This window comes from Lepidochelys olivacea (assembly GCF_965140295.1).
Source record: "Lepidochelys olivacea isolate rLepOli2 genome assembly, chromosome: 4".
Lineage (NCBI taxonomy): Eukaryota > Metazoa > Chordata > Testudines > Cheloniidae > Lepidochelys > Lepidochelys olivacea.
This window is the reverse complement of record NC_140414.1, coordinates 102,270,389-102,292,768: the sequence shown is the minus strand read 5'-3', so window position 1 is coordinate 102,292,768 and position 22,380 is coordinate 102,270,389. Positions and strand designations below refer to the sequence as shown.

Sequence of the window (22,380 nt, the reverse complement as noted above, 5' to 3'; positions counted from 1 at the left end):
AGCCTCTGGGTGTCTTTTTCTTTATTTAAATCTCCCTTGGAACAATGTCTCCTTAGTGGCTGTCAATACTAAGCAGCTTGGGGCAGGATGGGAATTAAAACCCTAAAAGCCTTGCATAGGGACAAAATAGCATTTATCCACGTGCTTAGCTGTAGAGGCTAGAAAGGCTGGCATATGCCATAAGGTCTTTGCCAGTTCTAGAAGAGCTACACGAATAGGGAGGGGCAAACACCTGGAAAATGTCTAAAAGTGTGTGTTTTGTTGTTCAAGCTTAGCTTGTATACCCAAAGATGCAGCCATTCTTCTCAAAAGCTACTGATGAGACTTAAAATCAACTGTCTGGGACCATTAAGTCATGGGTAAGGAGGAACACGGGTTCAGATGAATCGTCTTGCAATAAAATTGGTTCCGAAGGCAATGGTTCCTCCTGCAGCATGGGCTGCTCTGGGGGAACAGTATCTTTCCATATTTCCAACAGGTGGCTCTGGAAGGTTTGTCACCATGCGCTCAGATGACCTTCCCCTAGTGTGGGGTGATGATCATGACCTTGGGGAATAGGAGACACACCAGACACACAATGGCCATTGAAGGAAAGTGTAAGGCATGGGGAGTCAGTAAGAGCTGGGCCACAGTGATCTGTCCCTGCTGTACGATCAGCCCCACTCTAGGGACCAATGCTCCCCTTCTGGAGGCAATCTGGAAAATTTGCTAGACCATCTGTGTCAAGAGAGGGACAGCAAACAACCAGTAGAATGAACCAGACTGTGAGTGATCAGTAAGCATTGGGGAGTGCAACACCTATTGGGGCTACTAGGCGACCTGGTAGATCTTTTGCCAATTGTAAAGAGGTTAACATCAGCACCAAGGCATGTATGGTAGTTGGTATCATAAAGGTTTCACGAGACATTGATGGCACAGCCTCCTGAGATGGTTCTGGGAAAGAACTTGTAGTGAGTATGGTGGTAGAGACTGGAGTTGCTACCCAAGCCAATTATTGTTCTGGTACCAGCATTCAGTGCCGATGTAGTGCCCAAGATTGAATGGCATCTGAAAACTGTACTGGTGCCAACACAGTGTGTAACAATACCAAAGATGGTACTGGAGAAGGAGCTGAGCCCTTATTATACTTCTTAGATGATACTGGCGTCAGTACCACTAACAATCTCTGCATCAGAGCGGAGGAGACTGAAGATTCCCATACTGAAGGAGGTGCCAATAAAGCAATTGACTCATGAACCACAGGAGAGTCTGAGACAAAGAGGCACAGCAATTCCTTTCCTGATCCATAAGTTCGTGGAGTTGTCAGTACCAGAAATGTTGCTGCTGTAACGGTGTCCACTGGTACTAGACTAAATGGTCATCCTGCAGACTGTACCAGAGTCAAGGGTATTGTACTGACATCCTCCTACTGCAGTACTGGGGAGACAGATGGTCCAGCTCTATCCGGAGTACCTGCTGAATCCTGATGGTGTCCTGAGTCCTTTTTCAAAGAAGAAGTTTTCTTCGACTTTAAGTCACCTTGGTCTGTCTTATGAGTTATTTTCTGGGTAGGCCCTGTAGAACACTGACCTCTCTTTCTCCAAGGAGAAGAGGCCAAGTCCAGGGGTCTGTCTGAGACAACCACAGCTACATTTGGAGTCTGTGCACAGGAAGCAGGGTGATCACTAGTCAGGCCCAGAGCCAAGCAAGTCTCATCACCTGCTTCATGAGGTGGTGGTTGAGGTGTAAGTCTCCTGAAATCTGCATTCTTTTTCTGAACAAGTGGCAGATATTGGACCTCTCCTTAATGTACCCTTCACCGAGGTATAAAGGCAGCAAGGCATGCAGGTCTCTATTTGGAAAAGACACTTCGTACAACAGGTAGTGCTCAAAGCCTCTTGAGTGCTGCATACCAATGATGTTTAGCACTGAAAACTAACTACAGTATTAAAACACTTTAAAATATAAATGAAAACTTAACAGGTGCTAACTCTTTACAGATAAGGAGAAAATTAAACTAGCTATCTACACAGAAGAAAAACTGTCAGGTAAATCACATGGGGATCTCTGACTCAGGCCATGGGCAGTGAGAAGAAACTAAGGGGAGCTGGGGCAGCCACCACCCTCATATAGCTTTGGGAGAGGCCACAAGGAAATACAGGGTGCATGGACTGCTGCAAAAGGTACTGCTTCAGAAAACTCTCTGGCTCCAGTGTGGTGAGCATATGCACATCTGAGTGGAATAGATGTGTGAACCTTTTCTTAGAGTGCCTCTGTGTATTCCTACTCATGGGAGGTTGGTGAGAAGTACGGCCCAGGTGGAACATGGGCTGAGTTGTCAACTGAATAAAGACTGTAGCACAATTTCAGAAATCTAGCACTGAAGTGAAATGCTAAGTTTAAACACTGCATCTCCTTATATAATACCAGGCACCAAAAGTTCAGTACCATGATGGGGTTCCTGCAACCCTAAAGGACACAGTTTACTGAAGTTTCTGGAAGCTCAAGGCCCAGGGATTCATGAGGATGGGAATGCTGAGAGGCCCTCAAAAAAGAATTATTCTTATTTATACCGGAAAAATGATATCTTTGTGGCAGTTAATGAGATTCTGGGAAGGACAGATCCCCTCTCTTTCAACAGAAATTTAGTAAAATTGGTGAATTAGGGCAGTGGAGGCACATTATTTATATTAGTTAATTTACAAGAGTAAAAGGTGGTGTTAATGATGGTTTAAAAAAAATGAACCAGCTACTAAAAGTGAAATAAAGTTTTTATGAATGCATGCATTAGCCAAGTTCTTTGCCAACACAAACTGCTGGTATTAATAAAATGTTCCCTCTGCTCAACTGGAAGCATGCCTCACAGCCAAGTCTGGAGAGTCTGCTTGTCCTGCCATGGAAAAGATTGATACAGAAGGCTAAAACAGGCTCCTTTTTACAGGAGCATGACAGATGATTCATAGTCTAGTTTCACAGAGGAAAAAAATTCCCTGCTGCCTCAGCATAGATGCTTCCTTCTTGTATTATTCCTTTTTTCCCTCTCTTTCAAGCCCTCTCAGAAAAATATGAAGAAACTGCATAAAATTATCTACATAAAAAGAACCAAACTTTTTAATGTAAATCAGAACGTAATTAAAAATAACTGAAAAAATAATTATCCCCTGCACATTGCTCACACTTTATTTTCAGGGATTTTAGACATATTTTACATTTTGCTCTTGATCCCAATTGATACCTCTAGCCCTCCAGTCCCAGTAATCTAAATTCTTATTTGGTGGATACCACCAAATAATCTGTTCTGTTACTCTGGTGATTCACATAATGTCTAGCATTCCTAACAAAATGCCCTCATGAATCACAGGATGAGTATTTTATACTTTACCCCTCATCTCCTGGAGTTCCTGCTCTTAGGTGTAATACTCCTAATAAAGTTGCAGATGCTACTCAAACACGTATGTTCATATTACTTCCAATCTTTGTATTCCCAGATTTAAAGCCATTTAAGGCCAAAATATTATGGAAATACTTTTTCTGATTAAAAAAAGATTCAGGAATGAAAATATACAAACTTCCATTTTATTCCTGGTGGAATCTCAGGATTATTTACAGTAATAACTCTTATCCTTTTTCATCTACATGACGTTAAATACTTAATCAGAAAGCAAGAAGATCAATTGATCTTAGATGACTTAAATGTATTCATTAAACTCAAACACTGAAACTGGTAACACTTTGACACTTTTTTATTGTTATAGGGTGTTGGTTGCTGCCAGCAAACATGCCTTTGATCTATGGGCAACTACAGACCTCAGTGGAAGTGATGGGAGCACTAGGCACCTTTCATTAAGACTAAAGAAGAGATCAATTAAATACTTATTTATTGATAGCTGAAATAATGGAATCTACCACCCAAGTCATGGACCAGCAAGTCCAGGCTGGAGGAGAAACTGAACCATAGGGGCCATGGGGTTTCCATGGCACCGATAGCAAACACAGGGACTGGCTGCTTTGCATCTATGTGCATCTGTGCATAAGAATCAGGAAGTAACCTGGAAAGGCAGGAGAAAGCTCAAGAAGAACTGGTCGTATGGGCCTTGGAGGAAGCCAAGAGAGAAAGCTGTTCTTATCTCTAGGTTAATGTTTTGATGCTTCTCTGATCTTGAACGAGTCCCCTTGTTATGGTGGGCTACCAATCTCAATAGACTTATGGCCATGATCAGGAGAATGGGCTCTGATTGTGAAGAAAAGGTCTTAACAAAACATGTATTTCCTTTGCACTTTTTGTTGGGTATTAGTCCAGGCTTATAAAAAGTCTTAGAAGCTGTCTCATGTGCAATTTTTCTATGAAGTGATCTCTACGCAAGACCCAGCAGCTGGAGTTAAAGGTGGATAGATAACCCTGTAGAGATCAGTGCCTGAATCTTGTTGACCCTATCCTATTTTGGGTAAACACTAGCTATCTTTGAGCCAGATCCTGGACTCCTGTTTTGCTTGTTAATTCCTCCGTGTTGTAGTATGGATTACAATACCCTCTTCCACTGCACAATCACATATTATGCAAACAATATATTATAATATATAATTTATTTCTATAAAATCTTTATTGACTTTGACCTTTTATATTCTCTTTTCTCATATGTTGTTAAACTATCTAGCTAGCTATGTATTCAATAAGACTGGTGCCAGAAACAAGTCTACTCCTGGATAGTATTTTATATTCAGAAAGAAAAAAAGAACACACCTCAAGCCTTACCTGCAACAAATAACAGCTTTACATGACAAAGCCAAATCCAGGAAATACTGTCTTACTCCAAATGTCAAGGCATACTTCAGTGTTTTACCATCAATTATAAGAGCAAAGTCATTTTCCTTCCTCAAAGCATCACCAAGAATACTGCAATGATGACTTAGGGTCTCTCTTGTTCCCTGTTACACAACAAATATACATGTTAATTATTTTTAATTCTATTTGTTGCTCCATTCAAAATAGTTTGTACTTTTTAATGCAGTAGTAAACAGCAATTGATACTGTACTTCTATCACCAAACATATACTCCACTTAATTTGTTATCTGGCTATACTGAAAGAAGGACAGAAGACACTTGATATGGATTTAATCAGGCCACAACTTTATTATTAGATGTCTGGGACTGCCCAGCAGATAAAATAGTATAGTACAGGCAACTCCATGTTTATTCAAATAACTCCACCAGTGCCCGTTCATTTTCCATCCAGGTCCCCAAGCCAACCCATGGTTTGGACCTTACCATCCATCCCCACTCATAGGAGGGTTAAGGTGGGCTATAAAAATGAGGGTTGGCTCCCTGAGGTACCAATCACAGGAGCCCCGAACCCACTCCATTCTGTTCCTTTAACCAGCACCCCCTTTTTAAGTCCTTTACCAGGCCATTTATCTGGTCACTGGATGCCTTCCCTATGGAGTACCTGCACTGGATATCCACCCCACACTTACAAAATAAGTTGAGACATATAGCCCCTACCACCTTTTCTCCTCACCATAATGGGTCCTCTCTGACACTTGCTGTGGGGAAGGTGAAAAAACCTCACTCCACCAAAGCCAATATGGTGGTGAAGGAGAAATTACTTCCCACCCTCCCTAAAAAGGAGTGACTAGTGCAATGCCCACAGCAGGTCCTAACCCAACCTGATATTCGCACCTCTTCGGGAGGGAGGGTGGGTGCTGCCTTGCATGCTGCCTGGAGAAAGGGCTTCCAACACCCAGGGCTTGCACCTTTAAAGCCTTACATTTCCCAGGGGTGAGTCAGTGCCACAAAGCTGACCACCACCCACCTTTTTGTATCAATTTCTGACCTCCTTCCCTCCCACTGCTGCTTTCCTTCGGCAAACTCGGACAATGTTTCCCCCGCTTCAGGTGCGGTGCAGTCATTAGATTAGGGATCTACATTTATTTTTGCAGTTTTTGGAAAAACTTGTGATTATTACATCAAAAATATCTGGGGAAAATATGCCAGTGCCTTCAACTATTTTAGATATCATTTGTTTAGGAACAAATATATAAATTACTGGGCTAGCCAACAGTGATGACTCTAAAGCTGCAAAACAGTTTTTAATATAACCTCCTTTTTACATGGTCATAACTTGCCAAAATATTCAACTTCTGGGATAAATATTTCTTTATCTCATTCTCGGTTCTTGCCTGTATATATAATATTAAAGGAAAATCTAAGCAAAATATGGTTGTAGTTTAAATTTCTGGATAGTGAAAAAAACCTATACTTTTCCCCCACTGTAGAAAAATTTGAACCATAGATTATTTAAACAGTCCACAGCAAAAATAATTTAAATTTGAAATAGACATATAATTCTTAGTAAGGAAAACATGTGTTGATACATTTAGGGTGTGGAAAAAATAAAAGTTACAAATAATCACTTCTGGGTGTGCTTAGATATGAGCAGGTCTTCATGAAGCTCCAGCCCCTTCGTGACATTAATGCATTTTTCTTTGCCCAGCTTGGCAGGACCAATGGCTGCTTTCAAGCTGTATATTGAAATATTCTTCAAATTCAAAGCTTTAATTAAATCAAAAATAAACAAACAAACCCTCTCTATCTCTATGTTGCAAAGATGCAGCCATCCAAACATAAAACATTGAACTACTGCCCCATTAATCTAGATTTACATATAACTGACGCCAACTAAAACGCAGACGCAAAGATTAACCTCACCCCCAACGAGTTTCTTCTTAAGAAGGTCTAAGGCTCTAGTGAGGCAACACAGCTAGAGTAGGTCTTCAAGAAGTTGCCCTTCCCTCAGCCTGCTCTTCAAATAATGATAAATAAGGATGTTTCTACTCTGGGTTTAGGAGCATATTGACTATCTTTGACTGCTGAGGTATTTGAAGACTGCAGGAGTCAAGACTAAATCAACTTGCTAGAGCCAAGGGCTATCAGGCTGCCTTTCAAATCCTTTCTCCCATAGATCAGAGGGGATCTTCTCAACATTTGCACTGATATCTTAGTCTCATTGTATTTCCTGGATAGGGAGGATCTCAGCCAACTTGTGTTATATCAGGAGGTTATCGAGCTGTGTGAATGATGCATCTGGAATGAAGTGATCTTTATTTATACCTGATGGTGCATGTTTAAAAAAAGATACCACTGCCAACAATCTCAGCTGGAATGTTGGAGTTGGAGTGGTTCACATAAGTGGTCACTCAAACCCTCTGTGGTTTGTCTAATAGGTGTAAGGGGTGTGCTTATGCTGAAGACCCAGGTCAATTCACTTGTATATTAGCATAGATAAAGTAACTGTTAAGTGTATAAGAGCGTTTGGTGTTTAAACTTCATGAAAATGAATGGAATATTACATGCATTGTTTTTACGTATGTGTATCCTGTAATAATGGAGTAGCAAACATTTATGTTATGCATACCCCTGTAACTAAATAACCCATCGAACAGTGAAGAAACATGGAATGCAAATGAAGAACTTAGAAAAGTGCTAATTTCAAAGCAAGTGGTCATTGTGTGGTCAAAAACTCTAAATAGATTCCTCAGTCTCTGTCATCAAAGGAAAGGTCCACATGGGTAGTGACCCTGTCAGCTTGTTTTCTGTGAGAAGAAGCTGTAAGTATGGATTCAGGGAAAGATCCTTCATCTCTGGATTGTTTGGATTCTAACAGGTTGGAACTACTGAATGAGAAGAGACAGATCTCCAGAGTTATTCTGGGTAGCCCTGAGAAACTTTTGGGAAACTGGCAGTTTTTTACATCACGGCCACCATTTGGAATTATAGACTGTGGGTCACCTGGACATATATTTTACCTGCTTCAATCTCTCAATAACTCTTACTCCTTTTCTTAGGTAAACCTTTAGTTAGTTTACTATAGAATTGGCTACGAGAGAGATCTTTTGTGTAAGATCTAGAGTAGCAATTGATCTGGGGTAAGTGATTGGTCTCTTGGGACTGGGAGCAATCTGATGTGATGTGATTTTTGGCTTAAGTGACCTATTATCACAAAGTCCAGTTTGAATATTAAGATAGACTGGAGACTATCTGTGACTTCATAGTAAGACTGGTATAGTGATCCAGGAGTTCACACTTGTTATTGCCTTGGTGAAATCTAATTATAGAACAAATCATCAATTTGGGTGTCTGCCCTGTTTTCTAATAGTCTGCCCTGAGGTGGGCACACATGGTCATGAGCCACGCCAGACAGCCAGACGGGGCATCAACATGGGCTTGTTTGCTATAAATCAGAAGAGTGTCTGATGTTGTGAGGAACAGCAGGCAAGAGTTAACTCACTCATTGTGTGTATCTAATGTCTTTCTACTACATTGGGAGAAAGGGCTTATTTAAGTCTCTCTTTAATTTCTTCTCAATGCACCAGGCTCTTTATTCTCTTCATACATCAGCAGGGTTGTTAGGCTTAGGGCAGAAGGCCCTGTCCTTGTCCCAGGACATCAAAGCAGTCATGTTGTAGTTCAGAAAGTCTTAATTATGCTACCAAATACAATTTTTTTAGAAACCTTTCAGGAGAGGTAAATCTACATACCAGGAATGATAAGAGAGCTGTTAGCTACTACTTATACCTAAGCTGTTTAGAAAAAAATCAAATGGACTATTTAGGGTCTTTGGAGATTAAATGGATAATATTATGCATCAGTTCACGTTATGAAGTATCTGATGTTCCCATGCCTGACCCTCATCACCTCAGTTTTTATTATATGTATCTATGATAAGACAGCATCTGAAATCTTTAGGGCTGCTATGAAGAGTTTGGTTCACAGCCTCACAAATCCCTATTCTCTGAACACAGCATCAACAGGAGATGTTTGTTTTGGGAGGACAGTACTTCTATCACTGTTTTAAATAGCAGGACTTCCCAGTCCACTTCTTCAGGTAGATTACTGTTACCGCATCTCCTACAGTGGGGCTCTATGAAAGCAATATGAAGGAGAAATGGAGATTAAATATTTACAGTAACTCTTGTTCTTTGTGTGACCTTCAGAAAGCTACAATTACCCTCTCTTTCTCTGCTTTATGCTTGAAAGCCCAGCTGCAAAGAAGCCTTTTGGAGGTCGACAGGAACAGAGAAACTTATTTATACCCTTGCTGTATAGAAAGTTTGGCTTGAGGAAAATATACACTCCATGAGGGCTGCTCCACAGGAATAAAGTTTCTGTATTTTTTTCTCTTGGGAAGATTGTCTTCACAATAACCCCACGCTATTTAGCCTGGGGCATGTTAAGTTCAATGGTCATGGGATCACTTCAATGATTAGTATAAATATGACAATCTAACATACAAATACTGAGCAGAAGTAATTCTTAAAAACACTTTTAAATGGGCTTAATGGGACTAGCATTCTAGGGTCTGTCCCAACCCTTTTTTCCAGAATACATATTTTTTGCCCAAACATTGCCTCTGCTGCTTTACAAAGTTTTCCTGATTCTCTTCCTCAGATGGAAGATGACAGGGGTTCTTTATGATTGGAATTTTTCCTTTTAATTTCCCAGTCTCTCTTTCTCTGTTGAAATTGCAATAGAAGGCAGACCTCTCTTTTTGTCTCCAATTACACCCTCCAGACAGTAACATTGTGCCATGGCTATACATATTCTTAGAATGTTTAGTATGAGGTAGATTCTGCTCTATTAACAATACACTAAATTACAGTTACATAAAATTGAAACTCTAAGCAAATAATTTATAAAATAAAGACTTACAATTACAGTAACATATTTTAATTCACTGAACAGTTGTTTTTCAAACCATGTGCTCTTGATTAACAAACACTGCAAGATACTATGTATTATGGCTATTTCTAACTTCTGCAGACATGATTTCTTTAACTTCAGACTCTGATATTGATTACAAAGTTTATTTTTCACCTCAATTTCCATTTTTGTTCTTGATACAAGAAGCACAAATCTGATTCTCTAAATTATCTTTAAAAACTCTCATTGCAAACTTAGTGAAACTGTCAACTACTTTTAAGCATTCTAAAAGAGTTTTTAAAAATACCTTCCCTATGTGGAGATTTTCCAGTTTTTTGCAGGGGCTTTTAAACTGTTGTACTCCAAAAAGTGATTTTGTACAAATAATATCACAGGGTTCCATATTTATTTCTCAAGTACTTCCAAATCAAATAGGGAAGTATCCAATACAAAAGAAGATTTTCAAATCTCAGGTTAACTATGCAGAAGATGGCAGTTAGAAGAATCAACCTGTGTTTTTTCCTGCTGCTGCACCAACACCAGTGATAAATATTGTACAACTGAAGCCTAGCTGATCATTTTGGTATTGATGTACGAGGCAGAATTGAATACAGCATGCTTTTCCATAGCTATTCAGACTCTGCAGTGATAACAGGAGTGTGACAGGGTGGACTAGACCCAGAGGCCTGTTGCTAGAGGGCTCAGGATCCTGCCACACCCATCCCAGGAAAGGAGCAGTAGAGAGGTCCTCCAAGCGGGCTACAGTGACTGCAGGGGAAGCAGCCAAGGAGAAAGGCTGCAGGAAACAGCCAGTCAGCACCCAGCAGGCCCATATAAAAGGAGCTGCAGGGTCAGAGTGAGTTCAGTCTGCAGCAGAGAAGGACATACCAACTGAGGGTACCATGACAGGCCCTGTTGGACTGTTTTAGAAGACTAAGCCCAGGGAGGGCTGCAGGATATTGGGGACATTTTGGATTGTGTGCCCCAGAAGGGGTTTGTTTGTTTTGCACATGGACAGAGCATGCCTTGGCCAGAGGGTTGGATCACCAACCACGAGCACAGCGGCCGACAGGGGACACCATGAGCAGGGGAAATTGAGAAAAAACTGCAGGCATGCACACACTTGGCTAGGAGGCATTACCAAGAGCTGAATGCACCCCATTACAAGGAGTAAAACCTGTTTGTATCAACAAATTAAGTAGAATTACTGAAACAATCAACCATAGCCCATTAATGACATGCAGCATTGTCATGTGAGCTCTTTAAGAGAGATGGCTTTTGAACCCAAAGAAAGAGAATCTGTTTGCATTTTTTTTAAAAAGTAATTTTCTACCTTTGCGGAGATAACCTTGAAATTCTAAACTAAAATAAACCAATCAGTAGGATTGAAAGGACAAAAAAAACCCTGGTCTCCACTTCAGAATTAGGAGGCCAGTAGTATCTTCAGGTCCTCTCACATCCCAAATTTTATGTAAAATGAGTAAATTAAGTTTGGGATGTAGCCTAATGAACCATTTTGCTAACTCTGCCCAAATTCCTTAGGTTGGCCCTGTGTATATTGGTGGGAAAATGGAAGACAGCAATCAGAGGGTTTTTGGTTTTTTTTTTTTTTTGCGCCTGTTGGCTAACAATTGTTTCACATGTCTGCACAAAAATGTTAAGGCCAGCTTTGCTTGTTAAAATAATGTAGCTTTCCCGGAAGGCTGGAAGTGAGCCAGTTGCTGCTCAGCAGAGGCAGTCACTATGCAGCAAGCGCATCCACCATTGCTCTGACAGCTGATACAAGGGCAACTCCCTTCTTGTGTTCTTCACCAGCACCAGTAAGATCACACAGGAAATGAAGGATGTAGTCCTCACAGCCCCCTGTAAGCAGTGCAAGGAAGGGAAGAGCTGGGGCCAAACTCCTGCTGCACTGAGAGCCAGTGTTCTGCAACCACTGTAGCCCGCTTCTTTCCTTCCCAGTCAATGTGTGCCGACTCATCCCCATCCCACAGAATTTGAAAATCCAGTGCTGGCTTGACCAAGCACACTAGCCAGTGGAGACTGCTTGATACACCTGATCTCTTCAAGCCACCCAGATAAAACCACAGGCAGTAGTGGAACGTATTTTACGTATTTTTGAAGTAGTACATTTTTAAGAGAGCAACTTATTAAAACACTGGCAGCATAACACTGACATAGAGCTAAAATTTTATAAACTACCTCTAAATTTGAGCACACAGTTTGATTAACACTATCTACTTTTGAAAAAAATGACTTATGTAGTCAGATCAGGCAGATGTACAACTGGCCAGTTTTCACATATGAAGTCAGATTCTATGTGAATATCTGTTTGAAAATTTGGCTCCCTGGGAGAAAACACAAAGGATGTAGTGGTGCTATGGAGTCACTTTTTTGAATATAACTCCACCAAAAGCAAATGTCAGTTTGGAACACGCTTGCATATTGAAAAGTGTTTGTGCAATTAGTACAGCAGAACTCGCTACTCATTCTGAGTACAATCTACAGGACTATGTATCTTCAACAAAAGGTCTTTGTGAAGGGAGAAAAGACCTCATACCATCTGCCTCTTTCCCTTAAGTCACATCTACTGTGCATTCTTCTACCTGGACTGTAGCTTTTTTCCAAAATGATAACTATTAAATGTTTTTCATAAGATTCATTGCCACCAAATCTGAAATTCGATAGGGTTTTATTTTCTAAATGAAAGCATTTTCAATTTTAGTTATCTTAGAAATAAAAGAATCAATACCAGTGACAAAACCACAGTGTATGTATTCTTGCAAGTTTAAAAATATCTAAGCATTTATTTGAGATTTTGACCTATTTTCTTCGGAGGAATTACATATTGTAGGTTCTTATTTTAAGATTTTTTACATCTTGACTGTCAGTAGTATGGAGACTAATTTTAAACAGATCACTAGATTGTGACATTTATATTCAGTGATGTAGCGATACACCACTGTACAGTTTGTCTTGTTCATTTTTGTTCTTTTATCTGATGTACGTGTAATTTGACAATTCAGATATTTAAAATGAATTAGCTGGAATTCAAGAAGAATTTTTTTGGGCAATATTTTAAAAGGTCATGTATTATGCTAGCAAAGAAATTAGTTTGTTAATAAAATGAAAATGACCATTCATATTTAAAATATAATTGTTCTAATTCTGTTCTCACTTGCACGGGTGTAAATCAGAAGCAACTCTATAAGTTAATGGATTCATATTGTAAATCCTATTACAAGAGAATTAGGCTACTACTAGAAGTTACTCATTTCAAATATACACATCTTGTTTGAAATCTCTTACAAGCATATACTAGTTTGTAAACTTCACAATCACCTATACAAATTGAAATCTTCTGAAGCACCTAATCTGGAGTACTGTGTCCAGTTTTGGGCCCCCCATTACAAGAAGGATGTGGAAAAATTGGAAAGCGTCCAGCGAAGGGCAACAAAAATGATTAGGGGACTGGAACACATGACTTATGAGGAGACGCTGAGGGAACTGGGATTGTTTAGTCTGCGGAAGAGAAGAATGAGGGGGGATTTGATAGCTGCTTTCAACTACCTGAAAGGGGGTTCCAAAGAGGATGGATCTAGACTGTTCTCAGTGGTAGCAGATGACAGAACAAGGAGTAATGGTCTCAAGTTGCAGTGGGGGAGGTTTAGGTTGGATATTAGGAAAAACCTTTTCACTAGGAGAGTGCTGAAACACTGGAATGCATTACCTAGGGAGGTGGCGGAATCTCCTTCCTTAGAAGTTTTTAAGGTCAGGCTTGACAAAGCCCTGGCTGGGATGATTTAGTTGGGGATTGGTCCTGCTTTGAGCCGGGGGTTGGACTAGATGACCTCCTGAGGTCCCTTCCAACCCTGATATTCTATGATTCTAAACAAGCGTAGGTAGTTAAGAAATATTTTTAGTTTTCTGTTTGATGTCATGAATTCTTATGAGGCACATATAACTCGGGACACAGGCCTTGGAATGTAAATAGGGGCTATATCTTTAGTTGATTTTAAAAAAGTAAAATATATGTGCTTTTTACATTTATACATATTTGGTCACTAATTTGGATCCTGAACAGTTTTTCAGAAAATGTTTTAGTTCGGCAATTGACAAAAGGTGAGAAGTATGCCACTGCTGATAATTAAAAAAAAACAAACCCAACACTTAAAAACCCTTTTATGCTCTGGGTGATCATGGATATCTTTCATCCTGACATCAGTGTGGACCATGCTTGCATGCTCATAAGTGCTTTTGGTGGAGTTATAGTCAGAAAAGTGACTCCATAGCACCTCTGTAGTCATCATGTTTTCTCATAGGGAGCCAAATTTTCAAACAGACTTTCACACAGAAGCTGAATTTGTATGTGAAAACTGTGCAGTTGTATATCCGCCAGACTTGACTGTTGGTTCCTCAACCTGGGGTTCGAGCCTCTGGTTCTGGAAACTTCCAGACGTTTTGGTCCTTGGGGCTCTGGTAAGGGGGGCTCTGGTAAGGGGGGGGAGCATGTCTATGCCACTCAAGGGACTGGGGTCTACAGGTGGTTCCATCCCTTGGTGGTACGGAGCTCTTGGTCCCAACCGACCCCTGGGGTGGGGTTGGGGGGGTTGTCATCATGGAGGACTTGAAAGCTAGGTAATTCTCAGTGAGCTGGATGGCATCCATCATGGTCTCTGGATGGTGCCGCAACACCCACTCTCTTCCCCAGGAAGAAAGATCTGGACAAACTGTTTTAGCAGGACCAGTTCAGCAACCTGCGCTCCCGACTTCACTTCTGGCTTGAGCCATCTCCAGAATGTGTTCCGCAGCTTCTGGGTGGCCAGGTGGAGTCGAGCTCACGGCAGCTACCGTTCCCCCCAGAAGCACTGATGGAATGTCTTCTCCGAAATGTCTAAGGCACTGATGATTGCGGCCTTAACCTGGGCATATTCCTTGGCAGCAGCAGGGTCAAAAGCATAATACGTGTTCTGTGTTATCCTGGTTAAGTACGGGGCCCGTACGGCCGCCCATTGGTCTCGGGGTCACTGGGCTACCACAGCTACCCACTCAAAAGTTTCTAAGAAAGCCTCAGGATCATCATAAGACCCCAACTTGGTAAACCTGATGGGGCGGGGTTAGTTGGCTCTGCTGGAGCACTGGGTCACAGTATGGAGGCCACCTGCTGGACCAGCTGCTGCTGGACTTGCCAATTCACGAATTAACTGCTGCTGCTGCTGCGTGGCCATCTGCTGCAGGAGTTGCTGCTGTTGCTGTTGAGTGTTTTGCTCAGCCATCCATTTCAGCAGCTGTTCCATCTCCATTCAAAAGCTTTCCTTTTGTTTGTTTTTATTTAAATTCCCTTCAGCAGGGACGAAGCTGCTGCCCGCATTCTCCACCCCTTGTGATTGCGCCTTTGGTGGCCAGGTGGCCTAGTGGCTAGATTGCTGGTTAGAGCAGGTGGAGGGGGACCCGCACCCTCTCCAGGGTCCTGTGTGGTTCAACCCCTAAACAGGGGTTGATGGGTCTGCCTCTCTGCCAGGAGGGGAGGGTTCAAGACCCATTTCTGTGGGTAACTTCCTATTAAAGTCTCTTTAATCTGGGGCAAGGCCCCACTAGTTCAATTACCCCATAGTAAGCAAGCTTCTCTTGGCAGGGAAAGGCTTACTTGCCTCCAGTGGCTGCGTTGACTGGTAGGTCACTGATTCGTCCCTTCAGGTAGGTAAACAGAGAGCACCTGCCTCCTCGCCAGTCAGCCCCCAACTGAGCCAGGCTCCCTTCTTTTCTCCCCCTACTAGGCCTGGCATTGGCTGCAGGTATATTGGGGCGGGGCTAGCTGAGTCCACAGGTTTTCTTTAACCCCTGCTGTGCCAGGCAGCAGTTTTGGTGCTCCTTCACACTTACGGGACTCAGAGGAGTCTTCAATTCTGCAGCACCAGGGCCAGCAACACATGGGAAAATAACAAGAATAACCGGTCGGAGGAGCCTTCACAGTCTCTTGACACAGCATTTACTCAAGTCTCAAACATGGACTCTGAATTTTTTATCTTCTAATTTCTTGGCTTTTTCATTGGGTGTTGGGTGTCTTGTGTATTTCATCCAGCCCCTATACACTACCACTAAAACCCTCAGTTACTAATCGTGCTCCCTGTTATGCTTCTCACTCTCCTCTCCTTTCTGTTTACTAACTCCCTCTCCCTCCGTTTCGCTCTGCCTTTACCCAATTCATCTCTCATACTCCTATAATCCCTTCCTCTCCTCAGATTCAACTTCAAGTGATCTGAACATAACTATATGGTGATTAATCTTAATACTTTTGGGGTTTTCCCTTTAAGTCTTTCAGGGGCAAAGGTAACTTTCATACAAAAGAGATTTCTTTCCATTCTTTAGTTTTAATTTTACTCAGGGATCCCTTAAAGGGAGACAATAGTTCTATTCCTTACCCTGCTCAGCCCCAGGAGATGTTCCCACTTAATGTCATAATCTTTCCTGATCTAAAGATTCTCTTCTGGCATTTATGAAATATGGTACGTTGTTTAGAAATCTAAAGGGCAAAAAATAGCTCATAGGGATCAAAACCTTTCTGGGTGGTTTTTTATGAGCTAACACAACATTTTTATCTCTCCTACATTTAACCACATTGTTAGAAAGGTTGCATGCAATAAATCTGAGCTCTAGAAAATGGTAACTGACACTATTATTACACATGGATTTCAAAGTACATATCTGGCACAGGTCAGTGGATCTGCATCTGATTATAACAGGGGTAAATTTGGCCCAATCACTTACTCAAGTTTAAGAGATTAAAATGATAAAGTTGGTAAATCAAATTCTTACTGTTGACAGTTCAATATTTACTTAGTCATTTGAGTTTTTTTAACAATAATGTTTGAAGCATACCATACACAGGCACTAATTAGTGCTTTACCAAATATTAAATATTCCATATAAAAACACATGAATTAGCTCTAGCCGTTCAGCAGCACTATGGCACAATATTTTATTATGCAGCATTCTTGATGCATAATAAACAGAAAATTATTTTGGCTAACTGACCAAAACCAAGAAAATAAAATAATTTTTTTCAATAAAACAAGAAAAGGAATTAAACTATTAGTTTTAATAGTTTCTAACAGAGTTTGCTACACTAGACTAAAATCAAATAGATGCTAAAGTTGCTTCTCTCCCAAAGGAAAAATATTTTACAGATATCTGGATATTTTAAGTAAAATAAAACAACATTTTAATGGGGCTTATAATCATTCTTTTTCATGTTGAAGGATCTGCAGATTTTACTTACATCAAGAGACCCTTCATTGATAACAATGAGTCCCATGTTCTTTTTCAAAAGTTTGCACGAGTGACCTGTTAAAAAATGTTACAAATAACTGTTCCACCATATAACATTTATAATTTAACCAAATATTTCTTCTTTAAACTAAAGATGAAATTTTGAAAAACATTCAATGTTGGCCTAACTCTGACCTACTGAGAACAATGGTAAAATGTCTAACATGATAGCATAGTCATTTTGCTAAGATTATAATAGTTAGTATGTAATTGTGCACAAACGTTTATAAATCCCATAACTTTCATGTACAAAAACCAATGGGAGTATGCAATTCAGGTGCTTGTGTGCATAAATAGCCACGCTGGGTGTGTGCAATCACGTAAGGTGTGTATGCAGATAGGATTTTGTGTTTGTAAGTTTGACACATGCTAATGTATTGTACACAATTGTGTGTGCTTAAGACAAAGTCTCACCTATTCTTTACAGTATTTATCACAAGAAAAGAAAGGCAACTTTTTGGAATACAAAATGTAAAAATAATTCCAACCAGCAATATTTGGCCTGATAATATTTTCATCCTGTTCTTATGATGTTATCACTTGAACAGAACCATATTTTCACTAGATAAACTATTCTTACAGGATTTATAAAAATTCCCAATAAAACAGCCATAAGATGTATGTGACATCGCGCATTCATATTAGTATTGACTTGGCATTCTACTGTGATAACCTTTTAGGAACAAGGAATGGAAATAGACTATCTAGAACACTTTAAGAAAAATAACAATCATGTAACAATACTAGAAATACCAAGCTTGCTGATTCAGTGACAAACTGGTTTTGTTTTTGTTCTCTTTGGGTATGAGCTGGCAAACATCTATGCACATGTGTAAGTTTACTCCCACAACTAGTTCCATTAATATCAGTGAGCCTGTATGCCTAAATAAAGTGTTTGGAAGATGAGGCCCACTGTAGTGATGCCTCCAGAACTCCTCCATGTGAGGATGCCCCATGTGAGCCAAACCATAAGAATATATATCTACTTTGAAATGCTTTAAAAAAAAAAACAAAAACCCTGTGACTTCCACCTGTACTTCTTTATTTTCTTATAGAGCTGGAAGGAAAATGTGAACTTTTTTTCTATTTTTTTTTCTATCTTTTTGGTGTGAGTTCAATAAAATACTTTGCAGGAGTTCTGCGGTTTGAGGCTGGTCACACTTTGCAGCAGTATCTCCCAAATCAAACCTCAGAAAGAAACAGTTTAAAAATGTTAGGAACTTCCAGGACCAAAGTTTTGTTAAGATGGATTTGACTATAGATAAGTATCAATTATTTATGGAGCAAACCAATAAAATCCTTCAGGAACTACTTTTTAAGTGAACAAGCAGAGTAAAGCCAGAAAATTCAAAATTAATGTTGTACTATGAAATACACTGGTCTTAAGCTTTTTTCTCAAAATACTGCATAATCAGCTAGCACTTAAATCCTGGAGTGTCACATGATAATATTACCTCTACAATATATCCCGCTTGTCAGAAAGCATTTTTGCTCTAATTCCTTGGATGGCTTTTGTCACTATATTTTAAAAGAAGATCTAACTACACCTCAGAATCAAATACAATACCAATGTTAATCGCAGTCTCTTGTTTGTCCCCAGTAAGAATCCAAATTTTGATGTCTGCTTTCATTAGAGTTTCTATGGTTTCAGGCACTTTGTCTTGCAGCTTGTCTTCAATGGCTGTAGCTCCAAGCAGTTGAAGATTCTGTGAAAACACAGAATTAAAGACATAATTAAAGGACTTCAAATTGAAGTTACCTACTGAACTTTCCAATTTTTTCCACAACCTGTATTTTTAACATTTACTTTTCTGGTCTCTTCACACACACATCTCTTAAACTGTACTGATCACCTTGGTTTAAAGAACAAGGATTTTCCAGACTATGTTGATGAGTCTTGAGAGCTTCCCTTTTCAGTCTTTATAGGCTAGATCATTTAGTCTGATCTATATAACATGGACCATAGAATTTCAGCATGTACTGAGCCGAATAAATTGTGCCTGACTAAAATATATCTTTCAGAAAGGTTTTCAGTCTTGATCTTAAGACTTCTAGAGATGGAGAATCCACCACTTCCTTTAGTAGTTCGTTCCGATGGTTAATCACCCTCACTGTTAAACTGTGCTTTATTTCTAATTTGAATTTGTCTGGCTTTAACTTCCAACCACTGGGGCTTGTTATGCTTTTCTCTATTAGGTTTGCTCATATCTTCTCAAGTTAAGGTACTTCATAATCATTTCATCTCTCAGTCTTATTGTTTAGATAAACTAAACAGATTGAGGTCTTTAAATCTCTCATTGTAAGGCATTCCTCCCAGCCCTTAAATAATTGTTGTGGTGCTTCTCTGCACCTTCTCCAATATTTTAAATATCCTTTTAAAGCTGTGGACACCGGAACTAGGTGCAGTATTACAGTATTGGTCTCATCAATGCCATGTGTAAGAATAAAATTGTTTCCCCATGCTTCCCTATTTCTACATACAAGGATTGCATTAGACTTTGTTGCCACAGCTTTGAACTGGGAGCTCATGTTCTGTTTGTGCTCTGTGACCCTTATATCCTTTTCAGAGTCACTGCTTCCCAAGGTACAGTCCCCCATTCTATATGTATGGCCTGCATTCTATGTTCCTAAATGTACGATAATGAATTTGTCTATTTTAAAATGCATTTTGTTTGAATGGGCCCATTTTACCAAGCAATCCAGGTCACTGTGGGTGACTACTCTGCCCCCATTATTTACCATTCTGTCAATCTTTGTGTTATCCACAGATGTTATAGACAGGGATTTAATTTGCTTCTAGACCATTGATAAAAATATTGAATAACTTTGGGCCTAGAACTTAACACTTGTGGAACCCTTGGTTGACTTCTTGAGATCTGTCAACTAGCCAGTTCCTAATCCATTTAATGTGTGCTTATATATTGCTAATTTTTTTTTGAACAATGTTGTCCAGTACTAAATCAAATGCCTAACATAAGTCTAAATATATTATATTTATGAAGTTACCTGTATCCACCAAACTTGCAATCTCATAAAAACATGAAATAAGATTTGTTTGACAAGACACATTTTCAAGAAACCCATGTTGATTGGGATTAATTATATTCCCATCCTTTCATTTTTTACTGGTTGAATACTGTATCAGCTTTCTATGATTTTGCACGTGATTGATGTCAAGCTAACTGGTCTATAATTCCCTGGGTAATCTAGTTAGCCCTTTAGAATATTGGCAGTCTTTTGGAATTTCCCCAGTATTCCAAGATTTATTAAAAATTGACATCAACAGGCCAGTGATCTCCTCAGATAACTCTCTTAGGACTTTGGGGTGTATGCTCTCCAGGACTGCTGATTTTAAAATGTTTATCCCCAGTAGCTGTTTAGATATTGCTCTTCTAGCACCAGAACCTAAGTAACTTGTCAAAGGCCACAGAAGGTATGAATATAAAAGAAGAGATTAGTACTAAGAAGTTTCTGGTTCTTACTACTGTCCTCCAACCCCACTTTCTTTTAATATTTCCAAGTGCAACTGTCCTATTTGAGCCCAGTCAACGCTGAGTAGAAGGCACGGAACAGTAAGAGAGATGGAGACAATTTGTAGAGGTGCTAAACACCCTCAATTCCCACGGTTTAGAATTCCCCAGTTAGAATTATGGGTCCTCACCGCCTCTGAAAATCAGGTCCTTTGTCTTCTTGTTAATAAATTCTGGAAACTCTATTGACAACAACTATTTAAGAAAATGTTTATATTCTGCCTTTTGTTGCTTTAATTTGTTCCTTTACATTTATTTTTATTAAACCCCTTAGCATTAAATCTTGCTGTATTCATTAAATTTTCACTTTGGTTTTGTGCTTGGTGACCTCAGTAGTACTCTATTGTTCCCTTAATCTGAAAATTTATTAGTAGCTAAAAAACACTCTCTCTGCAAAACATACTCTTTACACATACATAATGTATTATTACAAAATGATTGAATGCATTTTCATCAGACTTTGAAAGAACAGCTGCTTTGGGGAACAGACCAAGCATGAAAAATTTATATTTAAACATTGTGACTGAAAATGGGGTTTTAGAACTGCAATACCATCTCAAACTAACTATAGTATTGCTATTTCTTTTATTCAAATGTATAAAACAAACCATCCTATGCTCTAGGTTTCTATGGAAAAGGTCTACACAATGCTACAATATAGTTTAGAAACCTAGTAATATATAACTGATAGAATATGGATGTTTCTAGAAAAAAAATAATTCTTTTAGCCTCAGTATACTTTATTTTAAGATTAAGCTCTTGAACAATAACCACAGTTTCAACTTCACTGTGAACATTAATGACAGGATTTGAACTCTCTATGTGTTTCTGTACACATGGTTTGAACAATTACACTAGATTTAATTCAATTATTAACATTACTTTACATAAGGACTACACTAAAGGCAATGACATAATCTATACTGAATCTTGACAAAATCCCTATGATAAAATAGTTCCAATTTTGGGAATTTCAGCAAAAACAATTCATGGAAATATTTTTAGCACCTGAAGCATGACAGCTGGTGTATCATAACACTATTTTAAAAAAAGAGGGATTACTTATTAGTAACCCTAGTTTTCGGAAAATGGTTCCTGTGCATATTCCCACTTGTGGGTTATAATGCCTCTGGCGTCAAGCTAACAAATGTTTCTAGCGAGCACTGATAGCTGGGGCTGCTCCTCCTTCACCCTCACAGAGGATTCCATGTGTGTAAAACCACCCTTTAGCTCCTTCCCTAACTTCAGAATGGTCTTCCTGAAATTTTAAAGCAGCGGGGCGAGGAGTGTGAGTATGCAGAGGAAACACAAACACTTACTAGTAAAAAGAAAAGGAGTACTTGTGGCACCTTAGAGACTAACCAATTTATTTGAGCATAAGCTTTCGTGAACTACAGCTCACTTCAACAGATGCATACTGTGGAAAAATACAAAAGATCTTTTTATACACACAAACCATGAAAAAATGGGTGTTTACCACTACAAAAGGTTTTCTCTCCCCCCACAGTATGCATCCGATGAAGTGAGCCGTAGCTCACGAAAGCTTATGCTCAAATAAATTGGTTAGTCTCTAAGGTGCCACAAGTACTCCTTTTCTTTTTGTGAATACAGACTAACATGGCTGTTACTCTGAAACTTACTAGTAAGTAACCCCTCTATTTTTATTTTCCCTTAGAGTGGCCTCGGCATAGTCATTTTTGTGAGAGAGAGAAGCAATCAGTACAAGCCCTTAGGGAGAAATTCTAGGTGAAAAGGACTGCAAAACTTCCACAACAGGCATAAGCACTAGATTACATTGTAAGGGACCACAATTTCAGTCTCCCACATCAGACGACAGCAACCTG

General features: G+C 39.6%; 1 protein-coding gene across 3 annotated transcripts in view; it reads right to left on the bottom strand.

Annotated features, from left to right (window-relative positions):
- ATP8A1 (ATPase phospholipid transporting 8A1) overlaps nucleotides 1-22,380 on the bottom strand; it is a 245,376-nt gene that overhangs the window by 73,992 nt on the left and 149,004 nt on the right. For all 3 annotated transcript variants that reach the window (XM_084625418.1, XM_084625417.1, XM_084625419.1), the window contains 3 exons: nucleotides 18,574-18,712; nucleotides 16,957-17,021; nucleotides 4,733-4,905 (listed from right to left, as the gene is read on the bottom strand). In XM_084625418.1, the coding sequence (XP_084481544.1) occupies nucleotides 4,733-4,905; nucleotides 16,957-17,021; nucleotides 18,574-18,712 (377 nt within the window). The remainder of the gene's footprint in view (nucleotides 1-4,732; nucleotides 4,906-16,956; nucleotides 17,022-18,573; nucleotides 18,713-22,380) is intronic.